This window comes from Orcinus orca, chromosome 2 (genome assembly GCF_937001465.1).
Source record: "Orcinus orca chromosome 2, mOrcOrc1.1, whole genome shotgun sequence".
In the NCBI taxonomy this organism is placed as follows: Eukaryota; Metazoa; Chordata; class Mammalia; order Artiodactyla; family Delphinidae; genus Orcinus; species Orcinus orca.
Window position 1 is genome coordinate 153,911,896 of NC_064560.1, and position 20,059 is coordinate 153,931,954.

The 20,059-nt window shown below is 34.2% G+C and overlaps 2 protein-coding genes and 1 non-coding gene across 6 annotated transcripts in view; 1 reads left to right on the plus strand and 2 right to left on the minus strand.

Annotated features, from left to right (window-relative positions):
* The window catches only part of STYX (serine/threonine/tyrosine interacting protein), a 40,497-nt gene extending 20,936 nt beyond the window's left edge, over window positions 1-19,561 (plus strand). For 2 of the 4 annotated variants that reach the window (XM_033404768.2, XM_004279353.3), the window contains 2 exons: window positions 4,511-4,604; window positions 7,068-10,618. In XM_033404768.2, coding sequence (XP_033260659.1) covers window positions 4,511-4,604; window positions 7,068-7,141 — 168 coding nt within the window. In that variant the 3' untranslated portion in view covers window positions 7,142-10,618. Of the gene's footprint in view, window positions 1-4,510; window positions 4,605-7,067; window positions 10,619-14,560; window positions 15,332-17,695; window positions 17,859-18,810 lie in introns of those variants that run through there. The other 2 variants (XR_004476574.2, XR_004476575.2) reach the window with 2 other exon arrangements.
* Window positions 5,781-5,853, minus strand: TRNAG-CCC (transfer RNA glycine (anticodon CCC)). The gene has a single exon. It is a non-coding gene; the product is annotated as a tRNA-Gly (tRNA).
* Window positions 10,234-18,949, minus strand: GNPNAT1 (glucosamine-phosphate N-acetyltransferase 1). The gene is made up of 5 exons (XM_004279352.3): window positions 18,796-18,949; window positions 17,719-17,781; window positions 16,082-16,209; window positions 15,098-15,159; window positions 10,234-13,579 (listed from the first exon to the last, which is right to left on the minus strand). Exons 1-5 carry the CDS (start codon window positions 18,947-18,949, stop codon window positions 13,432-13,434), a joined length of 555 nt encoding a protein of 184 aa, XP_004279400.1. The 3' UTR covers window positions 10,234-13,431.
* Window positions 19,562-20,059: the final 498 nt, after the last annotated feature.

The following is a 20,059-nucleotide window of genomic DNA, read 5'->3' on the forward strand; positions in this document are numbered from 1 at the left end:
TCCTCCATTCAATTATTTTACTTTGAAATTAACCTTGTGTAATATTGTTTGCATTTGCCTTGTGAGTTTCTGCATTACTTTTCTTTCCACCTTTCTAAATCACTTTGTTTTAGATGCATTTCCTATATATGGTCTATGGCTGGATTTTGCTATTTGATTTGTTATCAGTATTTTTCTTTAATAGGTGAATTTATCCCACTTTCTTGCACTAAAAATGATATATACTTTTGTCTGTCATTTTATTTCATGTCACGCTTTCTCTTTTAAATGCATCTTTTTAAAACTTTTCACTATAGTTTATGAATTTTTTGTATGTTTGTATTCTTTTGATAATTTTTAAGTTTATTGTTTTTAGTTCTAATGGGTACAGTTGTAACTTTATAGTATATACATATGTTTCTTGAGTTATCACTTTTAAATAACTATCAGTTGATTTCCACTATAAAAGATAAAAATTTATATACCTCTACTTCTTTCCTCCTTCCCCTCCACTACCTGTTTTGTTATTAGTCTTAGTTCTTCTAGGAGTTACCTCTTATACCTTTAAAAATATTTAAATATTATACCTCTTGTTACTTAGCAATGTAAGATCATCTACTTAAACTACCTCCTGTTATATGTCCTGTCACCTCCTTTTTTTAAAAAAAAGATTATACTTTTTCTACATTGTTACAGATTATATTTATATTCTATCCTATAACCACATTTTCTAGTTGTTCATCCTTAGTTCTACATTTAAATAGGATTCTAGCTTCTGTATTCAACTAATGGAGTTTGTCTTTGAGCATTATTTTCAAGAAGAGTTCTTGGAAACTATATTCCCTAAGTCCTGGCATTTTGGAAAATATTTTTCTGTTGCTCTTATGTTTGAATGACAATTGGCTAGATAAAAATTTTTTGTTTAATACTTTTTCCCTTATGGGTTTGTACACAGACCTGACATTGAATATTGCTCCAGAGAAGGCTGAGGGGAGCCTAATTTAAAATTTTTCCCCCTTAAAAGACTTGATTGGGAGGAGGAGGTGTTGTCTGGATGAACATAGGATGATTTGTCAAGGTATATCTTGTTGATTGTTCTATATTAACTTCTCAGTCTTAGTATGCCCTTAGCACTTACAGAGTCACACCTTCCCTTATTTCAGAAAGTTTTCTTCTACTATGTATTTGTCTTCTGTTTTTGTTGTTCTGCTTCATTTGCCTGGTTTTTTCTCCCAGAGACATATTTTATGTTGGTTCCCTTTTTCTTCCATATCTTCCATTTTCTCTGTAACTATTTTCAACTTTGTTCTTTTCTCTTGGCTTGATTTTTCTCAAGCTTTTCCTCCCTTTCCCATATGTCATTGTTTCATCAGATGTTTATTTGGCATTGTTCTAGGCAATGGCAGTAAAGCAGAGAAAAAAATAGAAATCTCTGACCTCATGAAACCTATTCTAATGAGAGAATTAAACAGTAAACAAAGTAAAATGTAGAAGGTCAGATAGTAATGGGTCACAGAGAAAAATAAGGGAGGGAGAAATAAGGCCATATAAGGAGATGCGACATGAATTGCATTTTTAAACGGTGATCAGAAAAGGCCTTATTGCAAAAATGATATTTGAGCAGAGACCTGGAGAAATTAGGAGAACAAGCTGTGCTGATATTGGGGGGAAGGCATTCTAGGTAGCAGGAATATACGAGCAAGTGCCTTGAAATGGGAGTAAGCGTAGTATTTTCGAGAAGTGCAAGAAGGTCAGTGTGGCTGCAACAGAGTAAGCAAATAATGGTAGGAGATTAAAGCTGGGAGGTAAGGGGCCACATGACAGGCGTTTGTAGGCCATTATAAGTAAGGCCTTTGGCTTTTATTTTAAGTGAAGGAACAACTTCAGATTGCCTGCTGCTGTGCTGAATATAGTATACTGTGTATATACTGCAGGAGTTTGTTGGGGTTTGGGCAGAAGCAGGTGCTTGAGTTAAGAGGCTGTTGCAGTGATGGAGTCAAGAGAGTGTTGGTTTGAATCAAAGTGGTTGCAGGGGGAGAGGTGAGAAGAGATCAGATGCTGGATTTATTTGACAGTAGAGCTGACGGAATTTGCTGATGGATTGGATGTGAAGAGAGATTGGGATGAATTTAAGCCTTGTAGCCTGAACACTGGAAGAGGAACTGCTACTTGCTTGTATGGGAGAAACTGCATGAAATTTGAAGGGAGTAAAATCAAGAGTCGGTTTTGGTCACGTTAAGGTTGAGAGAGCTATTAGATAGTGGGCAGGTATACATATAAGCCTGGATTTCATGAGAAAGAACTGTATTTCTAGGGGTTATCAATATATAGATGCTATTGAAAGCTTTGAAACTGGATGAGATCACTAGAGAAGTGAGTGTGGATAGAGAAGGATTTCAAAAACAGAACCTTAATGTATTCCCAGCATGTAGAGATTGTGGAGATGGGGAATCAGCAGAGGAGGCTGAAAAGAGTGGCCAGTGAGTTAGGAAGAAAATCAGGATGGTCTGGTGTTTGGGAAGTCAAGTGAAGAAGGTGTTAGAAGAGTGGGGAATGACCCTCTGTTTCAAAGGTTGATAACAGGTTAAATAAGATAAGGGCTGAGAATTGACATTAGGTTAGGAACATGATATCATTAGTGCCCTTGACAATTTTTGTGGAAGGGGGAAGATAAGCATAATTGCTCAGAGTTGAAAGGAAAATGGGAAGAGAGGAATGTGAACAGCAAGAATAGATAATTCCAGGAATTACGCTTAGAAGGGGAAAACAGAAATGAAACAGTAGTTGGAGGGGAAACTAGGATTAAGAGGGGCGTTCTGTTCGTTTTCTGAAATGGTAGGAAATGGCATAGTCATCTCTTTTATTGTCCTATTTCTTCCATGAATGCTTTTATCTCTTCTTTGAACTCGTTTCAGAAATGCCGTATTCTCATTGATTTCATGGAGAATTGTAATTTTGACCTGCTCCATGGTGTAGTTTTCATGCAGTGTTCTTTATATATAGACTTTTGGTTATAATGTCGCTTTTCTTTCCCTTGCAAACATCTTTACATAAGACATACATTGGTTCCTTTTTTGATATTGGTCATCTTTGAACTGGAGACATTCTTCTTAGATAAGCTATCTGCCCAACAATAAGTTGTGGGAAAGGGACCAGGGGAGTGGTGGGGAAAGGTAGGCAGCTTAAATTTTCCCAGTTGTCTTGGAAGACTTTCTCACCAACACTTTTCTCCAGTGGTATGACTCTACTTAGTGAGTGGGAAAAAAAAGAGCCCCTTTTGTCACAGGTTCTTCTTGTTTAGATTGATAAACAGTGCATGCACATTAGAATCACCTGGGGAATGTTACCCATACCAGTTAAATGAGAATCTCTGGGGGGAGAGGAGAGGAGTTGACTATATACCTACAGGTTTTAAGGCTCCTCAGGTGATTCTCAGGTATAGCCAGGCTTGAGAATCAATAGTTTAGCCTTTACTTTCAGCTGACCAAGATCAGCAGATGCTTGGCAACATGCAACCCAGTTTCTCCTCCACGTTGCTTGCGTCTTGCAGAAATGCCAGGTGTGGGTGTTCACATTTTCCTTAATATGCCCTTCCTCCTCCCACAGCCCACGCACACTTCCTGGCTGTATCATACTAGGCAAGGGCTTGTTAGTTTGTCAGCTGTACCCACTCTGTCTGATATCCGCAGTCAGGCATCTTTTGTGCATAGCTTAGTCTGGTTCCATTTTTTTTAATGTTATTGTGAAATATAATACACATATATAAAAATGCATAAAGTGCGAATAAACATCCATGTAACTGCCATCCAGGTAAAGAAATTGAACGTTCGCCAGAATCCCAAAAGCCCTCTTGAGGCCTCTTTCTAATCATAATTCTCTTTCTGCCATCATAAAGCTAGCCAGTATCCTGACTTATTTGATAATTAATTCCTTACTTTTCTCTTCATTCTTCTCACATTCAGGGTTATGGATGTTTCCTAGCTTCTTCGAATAAGGAGTTCTCTATTTCTTGTTTTCAGAAAGGGGAGAGGGATAGGAATGGTTTTATTACTCCATCTTTAACTGGAAGTAGAGGACTATTGATTTTAAGGAATTAGAACCAAATATATACTTGAATCAATTAAATGCCATATATTAATCTGATTTTTAAAAATATTTTATTTCTTTTTATTCTTATAATCATTCTATGAGATTGCCAGTTTGGGTTTTGGGGGTATGTATGTGTTTTAACAGATGAAGTCAGAGATCATATAGCTTATGCCCGGTGGCAGAGAATACATACTGACTGGCAGTTCAATGTACAGTGCCTTAGTGCAAGCTATTTACTTGACTTGATTTATAGTCTCATCAATAAACGTGAAATTATAAGATAGGAATTTTAAGCCTTTCTCTTACAGCAATATGGCACCAGAGTTTTCAGTATAAACTAAGAATACCAATAATGTATGTATTAAACACTTTTAAAATTTTGTTTTGTTTTGGGTATCTAAGAATTTAAATGTATATTCAAGTTAATTAAAATCTTTTCTAGGAATATGAAGCCATCTACCTAGCGAAATTAACAATACAGATGATGTCGCCACTTCAGATAGAAAGGTCGTTATCTGTTCATTCTGGCACCACAGGTAAGGATTTTTTCATTTTGGAGAAATTTGGGAAGAAAGATGATGGTAGTGAAAAATAGAAGAGAAGAAGCATCTTTTGCTCATTAACAAGTTACACTGAACAATTTAAATTGTTTAGAAAATTTTTGGATGGACTATTTAATTAAAATAAGATAATTTCAAATTTTAAATTTATAATTAAATATGTATTATATTGAGCTTCTGTGTGTACACCACTAGTTAATTAGAACGTGTTGGTTGGAAGATCAGATTTCTACTTTGTTGAGTTTTAAATCTTTAAGCAGTATAACTGTGTTGCAAAGATTAAAATAATAAGAGGGGTCTGGAGATGAGCCCCTAAATACACTTAGGTGATCTTATTAAAAATGAAAGGTGGTTAGTAAGTAAAAGCAGGGTGACTAAATGTAAGCTACCTCAGTTTTTCTCTTGCCGTAAGTATTTGAATCCTTTCTCCTTTCCCTATAGCAGTGTCCCCTCCCCCATTTTAAAAGTTAATGATCCAGGCATGCTCTCAAAATCCTAACTTTTGCCATCCTCTCCAAGACCTTGCTACCCTTTTTTGTCTCCTTTCTTTTTATTAGAGCATTCGTCGAATTTTTTTAGTTTATGGTTTTTCTCTCCCAGAGTTCCTTTCAGTCTTATTTGAACCTACAACCTTGTAAGTTAGGAGAAACAGTTTACATACCTGGTTAGTGTTGGACCTGGAAATTTAACACTGGCTGCTCCACAAGTCCAGCACTATATTGCACTTCCTTAGTGATAATACTATATACCCATCCTTCAGGCTCAACTTCCCAGTTGTCATTGACTCTGCAACTTCTATCTAATCATTTTCCAAAATGGGATGGTCTGTTTCCTCAGTACCTAGAATTCCCTCCCTCTTTTATAGTACCCTTAATTTCGGTCAAGTTCAGGTCCATATTGGCCTCCTATTCCAACTCTTGTTATTTAGTCTGTTCTGTACCTTGTGGCCAGACTTATTTTCATGAAAGATAGTTCTAATAGTGATATTCTTCCTGTATAAAAGTCTTCATTGGCGTATTTTTTTTTCATATTTGTTTATTTATTTGGTTGCCCCAGGTTGTAGTTGCAGCAGGTGGGCTCCTTAGTTGCGGCTCGCGGGCTCCTTAGTTGTGGCGTGCGAGCTCTTAGTTACGGCATGCATGTGGGATCTAGTTCCCTGACCAGGGATCGAACCCGGGCCCCCTGCATTGGGAGTGCAGAGTCTTAACCACTGGACCACCAGGGAAGTCCCCACTGGCATAATTTCTACTGAAGAAAACATATCATAGGTAGTAATTAAAGGCCCTTTTGATCTTTATTTGTATCTCTCACTGTACCTCTATATATGTACTCCAGAAAATGGGACTACTAATGGTTTCCTGTGTGTGTCTTCTGTTCTCCACCTAGAAAGCATCACCTTCAGTCTCTCTCTCCATAAAAACTTGGTTCAGATGTCATCACCTCAAGAAAACATGATGATTAACTTACTGTTCCTCTAATCTCTAGTTATTCAAAACTGCCATAGAGCTTTATCTGTACCTCCTCACTTTCTGCCTTGTATTAGTTACCTATGTCTCTTACCTCCCTTCGTAGAATGCAGGTGCAACACTGCATCTGAAACTGTTACAACCACTGTATTTAGACTTATGGCTAGCATATTTTCTTCTCTATTCCATCAATACCATATTTCTATCCTTAATTTTAATCTTACAGTGAAACATTAGTTTTCTGTTGGAATCCACCCTCTGTATTAACATTATTACCATGATTTAGCACAACCTTTAGGTCATGCGATTGTTAGGCAGATAACACAGCAAACGCTCTACCAGTTCAGTTGTTCCCTAAAGTTTTCCTCCATTGAGACTCAAATTTCTTGATTATAACTGTTGGGCATATGGGGATAGCTCTGATTCTGTGTGGGAAATTTCTGTACTAGCAGACTCTGATGTGAAGAGTAGATAAAAGAAAATCTCTTATCTGCTACATGCTTCCTTTCTCCCAACTCTAGACTTGTTGGTAATAAAATCATATTTTCAGTGGAAAAAATATTTTTGGCAGCATCTGTGGAAGCAAAAGGATAATTACATCTACAAAATAAAATTGTACAAATGTACAGTGTCCTAAGTCACATGTTTATGGAGCCTAAAAAACAAATTCAGTAACCAAATAATTGTGGACCGTTATCCCTTTAAAATTTCTATTTTCAAACTATTTTAAAAATTAATGTTCATTATATAAAATACCTTAAGAGGGAAAATATCATGAAGATATAAAGTTCTTTGGGTTGTTTACAACAAAAGGATTTACAACAGTTTACTAAAAATTCAGTCATAGAATTTTCATAGTCATATATATGGTAACACTTCATGAAAAATGAAGCTTTTGCTAGTTGTAACATTCTAATGAATGAATTTATTTATTTAAGTTCCCATTATGTTATGTTCATGCAATAACTTGTAGGCAGTTTGAAGAGAACACATGAAGAAGAAGATGATTTTGGAAACATGCAAGTGGCGACTGCACAGAATGGCTGATTGAAGAGCAACAGTATAGAGGATGTGAATTTCTATTTGGGAAGGAGAAAATACTACAGACAGTAATAATGTAAAATGGTAAAAACACAAGTAGTTTCTTTTCACTTATATGTTGCTTCCAGACATGTTTCTCTGCAACTTGTTGAGCAACATTTTAAGATGTCGGACTTCTGCAATAGATGGCACTGATGGTTTTATTCCTTTTTTTTTTTTTTTTAATTCTTTACAGTTTTATTATAAACAAAGAATTTTGGACTTGCAAAGAGGTATTATTGCAATAATGCACTTTTCATACTTGAAATTTATTTGTATGATATAAAGTTGTTACTTTAAACAAAATGCAAGTTAGGGGGTACTTGTTTATAAAATCTGGGTAATTTATAACAAAAGAATTTCCTAAAGTTTGCTAAAAATTCATTTTGTTTTATGTATTACATTTTAAAAATAATTTTACAGTTCAATTTTATGATGGAGCCTCTTACAGAAACATTAACAAATGCAGGAATCTGCCACATTTCTTTTTAATATAATTCAATAGCTTAATTATCTTTTAGTTTTTTTAAACTTCTTGATCCCATCTTAATAATCTTTAAATCATGACATTAGCCATCTGTCCTTACTTTAACATGATCCAAGTATTGCTTCTTTTCCTACTACCTTCCTAATTTTATCCTATAGAAAAAAAAGTTTAATGAACAAAGGAAAATGTTTCGCTTTATAATACCAGATGCTCAAAAACAAGGAGAGTTTTAAACTCAAGTGACTTTCCTTTAGCATTCTTAAAAGCCAAATGTTGTGTTTGTTCTTTTGAGTTGTGTAGCCTGTTTTTTCTTTGTCCAAAATGGTTCTAAATAGAATATAATAAACCAGTGTAGCACTATTTTTTTCCTAAACAAAGCCCAAAAAAGAAAAGTGCCTTGCCTCATTAGAAAATATAAAAAATAAATCCTCACGTCCTCTAAATTAGTATGTAGAACAGTGAAAAGTTTTGAACGTTTTTCTGTAATTTTTTTTAAACCATAAATTAGTTCAAACTGAAAGTCTTAAGGCTTGAAGAAACCTTAGTAAATTATTTGGAATATGGAGCATTTACTCCATTCTTATGTTGTCTTAATGATTCTGTGAGATTGTTCTGGCTCAGAGAAATGCTTTTCTTTGAGGATGCATTTATTGGGGAAAAGTGATTGTGGGAGACTTCAGTGTATTATACATTAGTGTTGTAATCAGTTCTTGGCATTGCATTAATCCAAATTTCCCCCATAATTTGCATTAGCAAAGTCACTTTAGGGATCCTAGGTTCTCCATGTTTTTATTTATACATATAAAAATTGTTCTAAGAAAAACATTTTTGCTATTTTAAGTATGATGTTGGGGAGGAGAGGAGTGTTTTTAACTTTTTATAGTTGGTGATTTAGGGTAGCACAAACAAAACTCCTTTCTATCTCACTTTTCTCAGTCCTCTCTTGAGGTGCTTTACTGATGGGACTTGTAAGGTAGCAAGTTACCTACTTCGCTTTCCTCCCTAACGTGTAATAATACAGTAAAAGCTTTTTTATCCAGCAGAGCAGGAGAGTGGCAGTGAATCAAAACTGCTTTGTTAATTAAGCGTTAATTCTGCTGCCCCAGGTGGTATTCCTCTTCTTATTTCCCTTCCCTTCCTTATTTTACCACCCTAAAATAACAGCATTATTGTCAATCCCATTGTAGTCTTGTATTCTGTTGTGATTAGGTCATTGGGTGTGGTGGTCTAGTATAGTCAAGATTTGCATTGAGTGTTCAGAAATTCCAGCTGGTGAAGTGCCAGATAATACAACTTTCCTGTATATAGATCATTATTGGTTAGGTCAGCAAAGATCTCTTTTGCAAACTAATAATCTGTGATGCTTCATTCCACAAAAACGGCTTAAAAGAATCTTCGTAATAGTCCATTTAGGTTTTAAAAATGAGGCAGTTAAGATTTTCTAAATTAATTTCTTAAATACACATATCCTCTCTAGTAGTCTGGCCAAGAGTACAGGTTTGGTTATTAATTTACAGTTGGTAATTTTCCACTTTTTCTAACCACTGAAATTTTTATGTTGGCACTAAAGTGCCTGCCCAGCACTGTATATTAAAGACTCTCACAAACACTAGAAAAAAGGACTGTCATCTTCTTGAGTACAAATTAATATGGACAAAAAGTTTATTCTTTCTATAAGAATACTGCAAGTTTGTTTTATCTTGGTTTCATTCTTCCACCCAGTGTTCAACTAGTTCTTCTGGTAGCTCTTCCTATTCTTCTGTTTTGTTCCATTTCTATAATTCCTCTGTTTCCACTGATGTTTTGTGATAGCTAACTACAGTACATTTAACCAATCATAATTTATTTTCTAGAATATTTGAGTAATGTATGAGTGACCCAGCACCCAATTTTAAACATTAAATATTAACCTGGGCACAGAATTTAAAATGATATTGCATCAAAACATAGGAGAACTGCTTTATTTTCCATTTTGAAAGTATGAAACTTCAATATTGAAAATATTCAAACTGGAATGGCAGTATTCTTACCTTGTAATTTCAGTCCATTGGTTCCTGTTAATTTCTTACCAGATGTTTAAACAGCAGTTACCTTTGTTTATTTGTATCTACTCTGTGGTGGAAGTATTAAACCATGATACCCTTTGCTACCAACTCTCAACCACCTAACTTTCAGAGCAGACTATTTGTTTTGGGAGGATTTTGTGCTTCATCTGAGTTTAGAAGTAATGTCAGAAAATGTTAAGCATGTCCTTTTAAAGAAAATATAAGGTTTATAATTGTCTTATTACCATGGTAATTTAAATGAATTAGAAGTATTTAACTGCAATCTTGAATTATAAAGTTGGGATACATATATAGAGATATATATCAAAATCTCAACTTGATGTAAAGTAAATGAGCAGTTACCTGGCAGACTTTTTTTTTTTCAGATAACTGTTTAATCCATAATTCCATAACAAACTTAGCTTCACTTCAATATTTATTTTGTCCATTCATCAGTGCTCCAATAGGTGAATGATAGGAAATAGCTGAAAATTACTAAAAGATTTTATTTTTTTTTTATTGATTAGAAAAATAAGTTTCTAGGGTCTTTGAATGCTGGATTTTTTTTTTGTCTTATCCATCCATGGCAGCTAAAAAAAAAAAAAATCACTCAAAATATTCAGGTTTACATGCTAGCTCTCTCTCATAGGGAGTTGCCATACCTCACAGTTCAAAGTGTATTTTGTAGATCAGTAACATTATACTGACATGTAATTGCAATTTACTATGCAGCAAAAATAATTCACAAAGAAAAATAACCTACAGTGTCTATTTAGCTTTGTACAGACAATTGCTTAAGTTACTCTGCTTTTAACATCTGTACTTGGATCAAATGCTTATGTATGTATAGGAATGTCACAGTGCAAGATGCTGCTAGCTCAGGCACAAAGTATTAAAATTATTTTGTGAAGATTGGTGGTTGTATTAAAACTGGTGTGCCATTATACCTCAAAAAGATTGAAAAGCTCATTTATACTGCTTATGCCTCAGAACCTCTTTACTTAGATTGTTGTCTTCTAGGTAAAAGTAACCCAATTTTAGTCCCACACAGATTAAGAAGGATGAATGAACATTGGATATTGAGAAGCACTTAAGAGTATTTTCTAAAACATTGTGATCACACATAAAAATTATGGTCAGTACAGGGAAGGCCCAAGTTTCAGCTCAAGTATATATATTTTTTGGGGGGTGGTACGCGGGCCTCTCACTGTTGTGGCCTCTCCCGTTGCGGAGCACAGGCTCCGGACGCGCAAGCTTAGCACCCATGGCTCACAGGCCTAGCCGCTCCATGGCATGTGGGATCTTCCCGGACCGGGGCACGAACCCATGTCCCCTGCATCGGCAGGCAGACTCTCAACCACTGTGCCACCAGGGAAGCCCCAGCTCAAGTATATTTTAAACAATTAGTTGAACAAGTTTGGAGTTGAAAGTGAGGAAATTTGTGAATGAAGGAAAGGGTAAGGCCACATCCATAGAACAGCTTCCAGCTCATTAAAAAAAAAACTTTTTGCTTTTAGTTTTCCCCTTGTTAGCCTACCTACATAATATTCTTCATCAAATCTAAGACATCATCATTAGCATCTCTACACCATCTTTTTGATCCTACTAAAAGGCAAAAAATATTGCTGAATAAACTAAGACAAGCCACTGATCATAAAATGCATCCACATTTCCAAATGTTACATGTAAAAAAGAAAAAAAAAGTGCTTGAGAGTCAGTGAAATACAAATATATAAAATACATGGAGCAAAATAAAAATCACAATTGCCACTTCGTTATACCTTTTCAAAAGTAAACAATGCTCAAAAGTGTATATATTGAAATGTTCTATGCAGTTTTTTTCATACTCAATTTTACCCACACAATGGCTTAGAAAAATCAAATTTCTCTGGTTAACTAAAGCTAAATACAGATCACCAGTTTCCTCAATGACACAATTTTTATGTATTACACCTTACCTACAACTCTATTTCCTGTAGGGGGGGATTTAAGATAAGACCTTAAGAACACTATTTAAAGGGATTTATTGAAATAGCCACCTTATAGTTTTACTTCAAATTGTTCAGTGGTAAGAAATGAAATAAAGCATTTAATTTTGCCTTTTATTAGGGTTTTCTTTGGTGGTGTTTTTTTCCTGGCCATACAGCACAGCATGCGGGATCTTAGTTCCCCAACCGGGGATCAAACCCATGCCCCCTGCAGTGGGAGCACAGAATCTTAACCACTGGACCACCAGGGAAGTCCCTATTAGGTTTATTTGTTAACAGAGGTTTTAAATTACCAGACTGTACCTAGTACAGCTGGTGTTATCAAGGTTATAGGACTCCTAAAAAAGCAAAACTTAGCTTTGTTGCTTTCACTAGGGACAGATCAATTCATCTGCCTATATCATCAGCAGGTGAGTAGTACACCCTCTGTTGGTGAAGAATTTCTGTTGTTTTAGAAAGCCGACTTTAGCTTTACTGCATGGAGGGAAGTCTGGAATCTAGTTGAGGTAGGTGAGAATCAAAGGGATGAGAAACAGGTGATCTTTACTTTCTAAGCTCCTTTTACAAAAGGTACACAAAACTAAGATTTTATGAACCATGACTTGACCTAATAATTCAATAGACAACTCAAGAAAAGCACAGAAAACATTTAGATTCTAACAAAAGACTATTCATATGAACAGGTTTAATGTAACATGAAATGTAAAAGATTCAAACCAGTAGTGAAGTATCTAATTCTTATTTCAACTTAAAAAAAATAATTAAAATAAATAAAATCAAAATAGGATAGTGACCAGAATAGTACCATTATAATCACATTAAATAGAAAAGCTTCCATCAACATTTTAAGAATGTAATAAATGCAGTATGATACATTTTAAAGTACTCCACTCAATTTTGTAATCCATTTTCATAAAAATGTTACTCAAAAGAGAGGCTCGGACACCCCTGGAAAAATGAGAAATCAGCTTAGAAATACATAATATGCCAGGATTTACTAATTCACCGTTAAAAAGTACCTTATATTTCTCTTAGATATTTTAAACAAATGAATAATTATTACATTTCACATATATGACAGGTGGTACTTCAGCTACATTAGAATTATATCAACTTTTAGATGTACATTTAAATTGTCACATTTTATAAGCAGTTAATTTTCATTTCTCCTTATTTTAAAGGCTTACCAGGTTTGCCAGTATAGTATTAGGATCAGCAAATGTTGGACTGAACTACATTCAGTTATAATATGTCTAACATCCAATTTCACGTAATATATGTGAAATGATACACCCCTAAGTGGTATTTAGATATATTTCTTTGAAAAAAATATTAATTTTATGAATGTGATAAGAAACAGCCTTATTCACTGTATGCTTTTTTTTTTTTAATGAGCAGTACAGATAGCAGACATATAACTTCTTACTACCTGTACTGACTACTAAGAAATAAAGCCGAACTTTAGAAAAATACAATGCAAGAAAAGATTCAAGTTAAAAATATACTCCTTTGGTTAAAAATCATCCCCTTAACAATTTCATCTGTAATCTAAACTCAGCATGTCTCACCAGCCCAAAGTAATCTTCTAAATGTCATTATACTTGTATTACAGTGTTTTTTTTCAATCCAGTATTTATTGGAGGTCACTGGGTTGCGGCAACAAAATACTTTAACTCTAGGAAGAGAGTGTAGCCTTGTTGCATCAGCTCCTTTGACAGATGTCTGTCTTAAAAGGTTTTACTTTAGAAACCTCTGACACATGTAGTTTTCTTCAGATACTGTATATCCAAACTTTTTATAGAAACCAGCGTTTTGTGGTAGACATTCAAGGGTAATCTTATAACAGTTCAATTTCTTGCTTAGCAAAGTAAGGGTTGATAATAACCTGAAATTAAAGGAAAAAAAGGTAGGCAAGGCATAGAGCATTTGTTAATAAAAATGGATTTTAGTAACAATGTGAGTGAGTATCACATAAAACTTCAAGTTTTTATTACAAATAGGTTTATTAGATCATGGCCCTTCCCACTATATTCATTTAAACATTCAAATTGTAAGTGGTTAAACATTTAAATCACCCAAAGCATTTGATTTTGTTTCAAATATACTTTAGTAATCTCCAGCCCATTAATAAATAGAACAAATATTATCCTAAACCCTGAACTCACCCTAAACCCTCTTTAAAAATAGGTTTTAACATTAATATTAACACCAAAGACTAGAAACCTTTTTAAAAATATGGCCAAAATTAATCTTTTTCTCTAGATCTATTCAAACTATTTAGGAATAGCCAACATAAAATGGGTAAATAATTGCTTTGTTCTTTATCATTTTTAAAGTTACTTAAATATTTGTGAAAGAATGTATTAGGTTAACTCTGGATTGGTTGTAACAAGTGTAAACAAGTATAACAAGTGTAAACAAAGCAAAAATGTATACATCTTTATAAAAACTAGGAAAGATCTACAAAAATTTACCGGAAGGGTTTTCTCATGTTGTATTGATTGAAAAATCTTATTCTGAAGACAGAACCTCTTGATTGAAGTTACACAATTATAAAAGGCATGACTAAGTTACATGGACTAGAAATACTAGAAATTGGTCTCTTTCATTCACTGATGTATACCAAAGACCTTGAATAGTATCTGGCATATAGCAGGTGCTTAATATTTACTGAGTGAATTCCTTAAAACTCAGAAGGGATAATATTAAAAAGCAAGTTCTATTTTATAAATAAGCAATAAACCTATGAAACTTACTTTAAAAGATTTAGATAAATGTATAGAGGATTACACTGTGAAGGCTGTTTCAGTACATGCTTCTAAAACTTTGTAACTGAGAACATTTCCTTTGTTTTTAAATATGACAGAGAAACGGACAAATTACTTGGCTCACCAAAAGTTTCTGTTTCCTACTACTATAAGAGTACTACTGGGGCTTCCCTGGTGGCGCAGTGGTTGAGAGTCCGCCTGCCAATGCAGGGGACATGGGTTCGTGCCCCAGTCCGGGAAGATCCCACATGCCAAGGAGCGGCTGGGCCCGTGAGCCATGGCCACTGAGCCTGCGCGTCCGGAGCCTGTGCTTCCGCAACGGGAGAGGCCACAACAGTGAGAGGCTCGCGTACCGCAAAAAAAAAAGTACTACTATTAAAAGTTAATAACTAAGGTGTTGCTGTTTTAACAGTACACTTCCAATTTACAACTTTATGGTAAAAATTATATAAAAATACCTTATTTCTTCATTAAATTCAGTCTAAGCTATGGAGTGAGAATGAGTTCATAATTAATGATGCTTAAAAAACTTCAAACAGTAAAACACTTTTAAAAAACTATCTTGCAAGAAACTGTAAACTGAAACACAAAGAGTATCTAATTTATCCAGGGTTACCTTGTTTCTGCCTACTTACAATTTGCCAAGCTGCTTTCCTCTGCATTCATCACTAACAACAACATCTTCTACTCTTCCTCTCTGAAAATATTTACAATGTTTAAAGGACTAAGCATGTAGTTTTGTTTTAGTTAAATCAACAAGTGACGGTAAGAATTGATAAATGTTTTGTAAACCTGAACTTTGCAAAATGCAAAGTTTTTTAACTTACTATTATAGAGGAGATAATACAATCAATCAATTTGTGGCCTAATTTTGCTTTGTCTGTATCTTAAACCTTCCCACCCCATTATTTTAAAGCAAGTCTCAAAATCCACATCACCAAAATGTAATCTTGTCATGAATGTACTACATCCATCATCCTACTCCTTGCTTAATTGCAATTTATTTCAGACATCCAAATACAGTTTATTAATTTCTAGTACAGAAACCACACCAAAATTCATACTTCACAGAATAATTCCAAGTGTTTTCTATCATATTCTCATTGGATTACCTAGGTTTTGTTTTCTTTACTATTTCATGTGAGTCATGAGGAGTGAAGGAAATCTACAGGCATTAGAAGTGCCACAATTAGAACGGAATATATTATTCTGAACCCTTTACCACTGGGAAACTGATGGGAATTTGTGTTAGTGTAGTATATTCAAAGTATTGTTTTTGAATAAAAATTAGCATTAGAGATTCCAAACATTACTGCCAAATTCCACGATGCTGACTCGATTTCTCTGTCTTTACCAATTCTACACCTTACAGAACAATTTTTAGCAAACAATTCATATTATTAACACATTTTCTTCCTCATAACTCTTAGAAGACAATGGGAAATTGACTGTTACTAAGAGATTTCTAAGAAGCAAAAATTTATTCTAGCCAATATTTAGCTCTCTCATTTTACAATAAAAAGCAGTGGGAAAACAGACTTGTCTAATGGTAACTCAAAGTCGATTTTGCTAGAAAACACATATCCATTTTACTCATAAGCATTAATATGAACACACACCTTAGCACAGGAATGGATGAATTTATGTTCTATTATCAGAGTTGCTGTAGCAACTATCTGTCCTAAAGTTACATCTTCCACAACTGTAACATAATAATCCCCAGATTTCTTCATGTGCTCAAAAGATTCTGTGGAAATTGGAAAATAGTGTTATGTGGCAGACATTAAACTTTATTAGGTGCCAGAAAAATACTAGAACTAGCTTACTTCAATAAATATTATTGAATATTTATAGCTATTTTACCACAGTAATTTTAAAGAAAATATCAATTATTAAAAATGACCAAGTAGTTGAAATATCAGCAATCAATATCAACTGGGACATAGTCCATACATTTAAAAACTCTTCTAGCAAAATAAGGTAAGACTAAGATAGCTATTTTAGATGAACAGCACTTAAAATACAAATAAATTGTACATGTTGCCATTTCTGTGATTAGTGTATGAAAACTTTTATATCTTCATTACTAGTTAACTTTAAATTGATTAACGTTTTCACTTAACAGATATTCACACAGAACAAAACTCTTTGCAAATTTTAATAAGAGAATGTTTAATTGTCTCCATTCTTTAATTTTTAGTCTTTTGATTTTAAAATAACTTGACAAAGTAGTTTTCAATTTTCCCTTTGTGCTCTCAAGTGTTCCATGATTACATGACCTGTTTTAGAAATAGAGTCATCATTTTTGTTTGCTTTGAAAGCACCTTGTGAAGTAGATAAAAAAGTAAGTCTTCATTTCCCAGCTTTTCCCAAAGCCACATAGCAAACAGGAGCAAAAGTGGAATAAATCTCTTCCCCTCAAATTGACTTTTAGTACTTATATTGATGAAATAACATAATTTTTCATCTAATCTGATATGCCTGCAAAGAAGAATTCAAGAATAAAAACTGAGCCTAACAGTCTCAACATACTGTTTATTTCCACAGTCTTGTTCTAGTAATGGGTCTGGAGTGGGAAGAAATAAATTCAGTGAAGGAAAAGAAACAATGAGAATCAGGAAATAATAATCTTCATCTCAGGAAGGTCATATAGAGTACAAAATAAAATTACCTATTGAAGGAAATGAAGAAAATAGGAAGACACTGTTAAGAGCATTGGATGGAGTCAGGAAGGTTGTAGTTCTTTTCTTACCAATAACTTCCTGTGATCTTGGGAAGTCATTTGACCTCTCTTTTAATTTCCATCCTCTCATATGTATTAAAAAGGGGGAGGGATGAACTAAAAGATACCTGCCAACCTTAAAATTCAATATAAATGAACCAAAAAATAAATTTAGAACATATTTTCTTACATTTTTGATTGGGTGATGAAATTTCTGTGAAATGACCTACCCACATGAAAGGTAAACACTACAATAAAAAACACTCTCTAAGGTTGCCACACAGGCTCTGTGCTACAGTAATTATCTAAAAGTAGCCAGGTATTTTGTAAAACATGGTAGTTGCTACAATTGGATTCTAAAACAGTTCAGCTACATTAAACATTTAAATAAGAAAACAGCTGATTTGTTATTTGAATAATTTCGAGCTATTTGAACAAAACCACAAGTAGACACTGAAGAGAGCTCTAAACAAAAATAAAATCTTGTTTCCCTTTATTTCTTTTCCTTCAGGAAAAAGAGACTGTAGGACTTACTCATAAATTGTTCCGGGTTGACAACTCCAGTCTCTGTCAGCTGACCTAGTACCTTAAAAAAACCTAGTTTTGAAAAACAGATTTCAAGTCATGAGAACAGCAAACGAAATATATATCAAAAGAAGTAATGTGTCAAGCGGGTGAGCAATTATTTTTTCAAAACTTTATGTAATGAACTATTTTAAAATATTAAACTGAAACCCATTATTCTTTCTATTATCACTACGTAAAACAAATAGTAGTAGGTTTTACCAATGTTTTTGCCTGCATAACATTTTTGGAATAGTGCTGACCTTAATACTCAATATTTACAGAACCAGCATGTACAGTTTTCAATGTAATTTGCATTACATTCAACACAAGGGATGCCGAATTTTCCCAAATAATGTGCTTTGGTTTTACTTAAAAATGCAAGATTCTCATTATGACCAAATATGATACTATTTATAAAATAAAATATAAATAACATTGTTGAGACTACAGTTTTTAAAGATTCCTGATTAATTTCATTAATGTTACTTTAAATTAATGTGAATAGCATAGAATGTTGAGAATCTTAACTTCTATACACCCAATAATTAATATGACCAAAATATAATAGTTTCTTAAGATTTCCTGCCAAGAAGAAAACTGTAAAAAGTTGATTTTTGATTACTGAAATTTAAGGAAATCATTTTGGAGAATTTAGATGTTAAAAAAAGGAATAGATGTAGACAAAACCTTTTGCAACTTATCCAAGGCAAATTATCTTTATCCTCATTCCCCATCCAGCTTCTTAGAGAAGATTCTTCCTTACGTGTCATTATACAAGATAATTTCCCCTTTTTGGCTGCTTAATTAGGAAGGAACACTGTTGTACTTAAGTCATTTGAAATACTGTAATACAGTACTGCAATACAGTAACATCTGGTCTGTACACATTGGAATTGAGTTCTCAGTCACTTTAAAATTTAAGCACAAAGAATAATATAAAAGTCCAACAGTATTTTTAAAAATTATACGCATCATCATCGTGTTTGTGGAGAACACAGAATGCTAACTATAAGTCTAACCAGAATTTGTAAACTGAGTCCATACCTCTATTTAAATCAGCAGTACAAAGAGGCCTCAAAACCAAACCTTCTCCAGGATGTGTTGGGGAAATGGCTGGAGAAAATGTAGCTGTATTCTGACTCCAGTCCACTTCTTTGAGTAGACTTGGGTCAAACATAGGCGTTTCATCAGGTTTCATCTTTGCAGTAAGGTCTAAAATAAAATTTTAGATGTTAAGCCATTTTGTTTAATAGAAGATTGTTGATTGTCAAGAATGTCAATTTCTTTTTTTTTTTTTTTTTTTTTGCGGTACGCGGGCCTCTCACCCCTGTGGTCTCTCCCGTTGCGGAGCACAGGCTCCAGACGCGCACCCAGCAGCCATGGCTCACGGGCCCAGCCGCTCTGCGGCACGTGGGATCCTCCCGGACCAGGGCACGAACCCGTGTCCCCTGCATCGGCAGGCGGACTCTCAACCACTGGGCCACCAGGGAAGCCCAAGAATGTCAATTTCTTAATAAAAATTAATGCAATTAGAAAAATTCTTTAACAGGTATGCAAGATATTTTATTTTAGCCTATCCTGACTCTAACATCAAATGCCACAGCTAGAGCTCTATAGAAAACTCACAGATTCTATCAGACAGTAAACAAGTGACTAAATTTAGAAGTTTTACACTTGAAAACTCCATTTTCTAATAGGACCTTTAAAGCATTTTTTCCTCTGGGTCAGTGTAGCACTGTGTAGCACTGTGAATAGCTGACTTTTCAGGAGCTTGTTTTTTTTTTTTTTTTTTACATTATTTAATTTTATTATTGGGCTAAGGAGTAACTCATCAGTTTTTTACCTGACACTAAAGAAGACTTACTGGGCATGTAACTTTTTAAAAAAATTATTAACCATGAACAGAAAATTCTCTGCATTCACTGGAATATTTGGTCTCAGCTATGATAGATTCACACCAAGACTATCTACTGGATTTTGTTTTCACAGCAGTCTTTCTAAAAATCTATAAGTTTCTCAGCTACATCTAAGCACCTTAAGAATAGCCAGTGTCACAAGAACAGAAATATAGATCAATGGAACAGGATAGAAAGCCCAGAGATAAACCCACGCACATATGGTCACCTTATCTTTGATAAAGGAGGCAAGAATATACAATGGAGAAAAGATAGCCTCTTCAATAAGTGGTGCTGGGAAAACTGGAGAGCTACATGTAAAAGAATGAAATTAGAACACTCCCTAACACCATACACAAAAATAAACTCAAAATGGATTAAAGACCTAAATGTAAGGCCAGATGCTGTCAAAC

Coding starts and splice junctions, on each gene's coding strand:
- GNPNAT1 (XM_004279352.3), bottom strand. CDS start 18,949: ATGAAACCTGATGAAACGCCTATGTTTGACCCAAGTCTACTCAAAGAA. Junction 15,160..16,081: donor TCATCCATTCCTGTGCTAAG/GTGTGTGTTCAT, acceptor AAATATTTTCAG/AGAGGAAGAGTAGAAGATGT. Junction 13,580..15,097: donor GGAAAGCAGCTTGGCAAATT/GTAAGTAGGCAG, acceptor CTTTAATTTCAG/GTTATTATCAACCCTTACTT.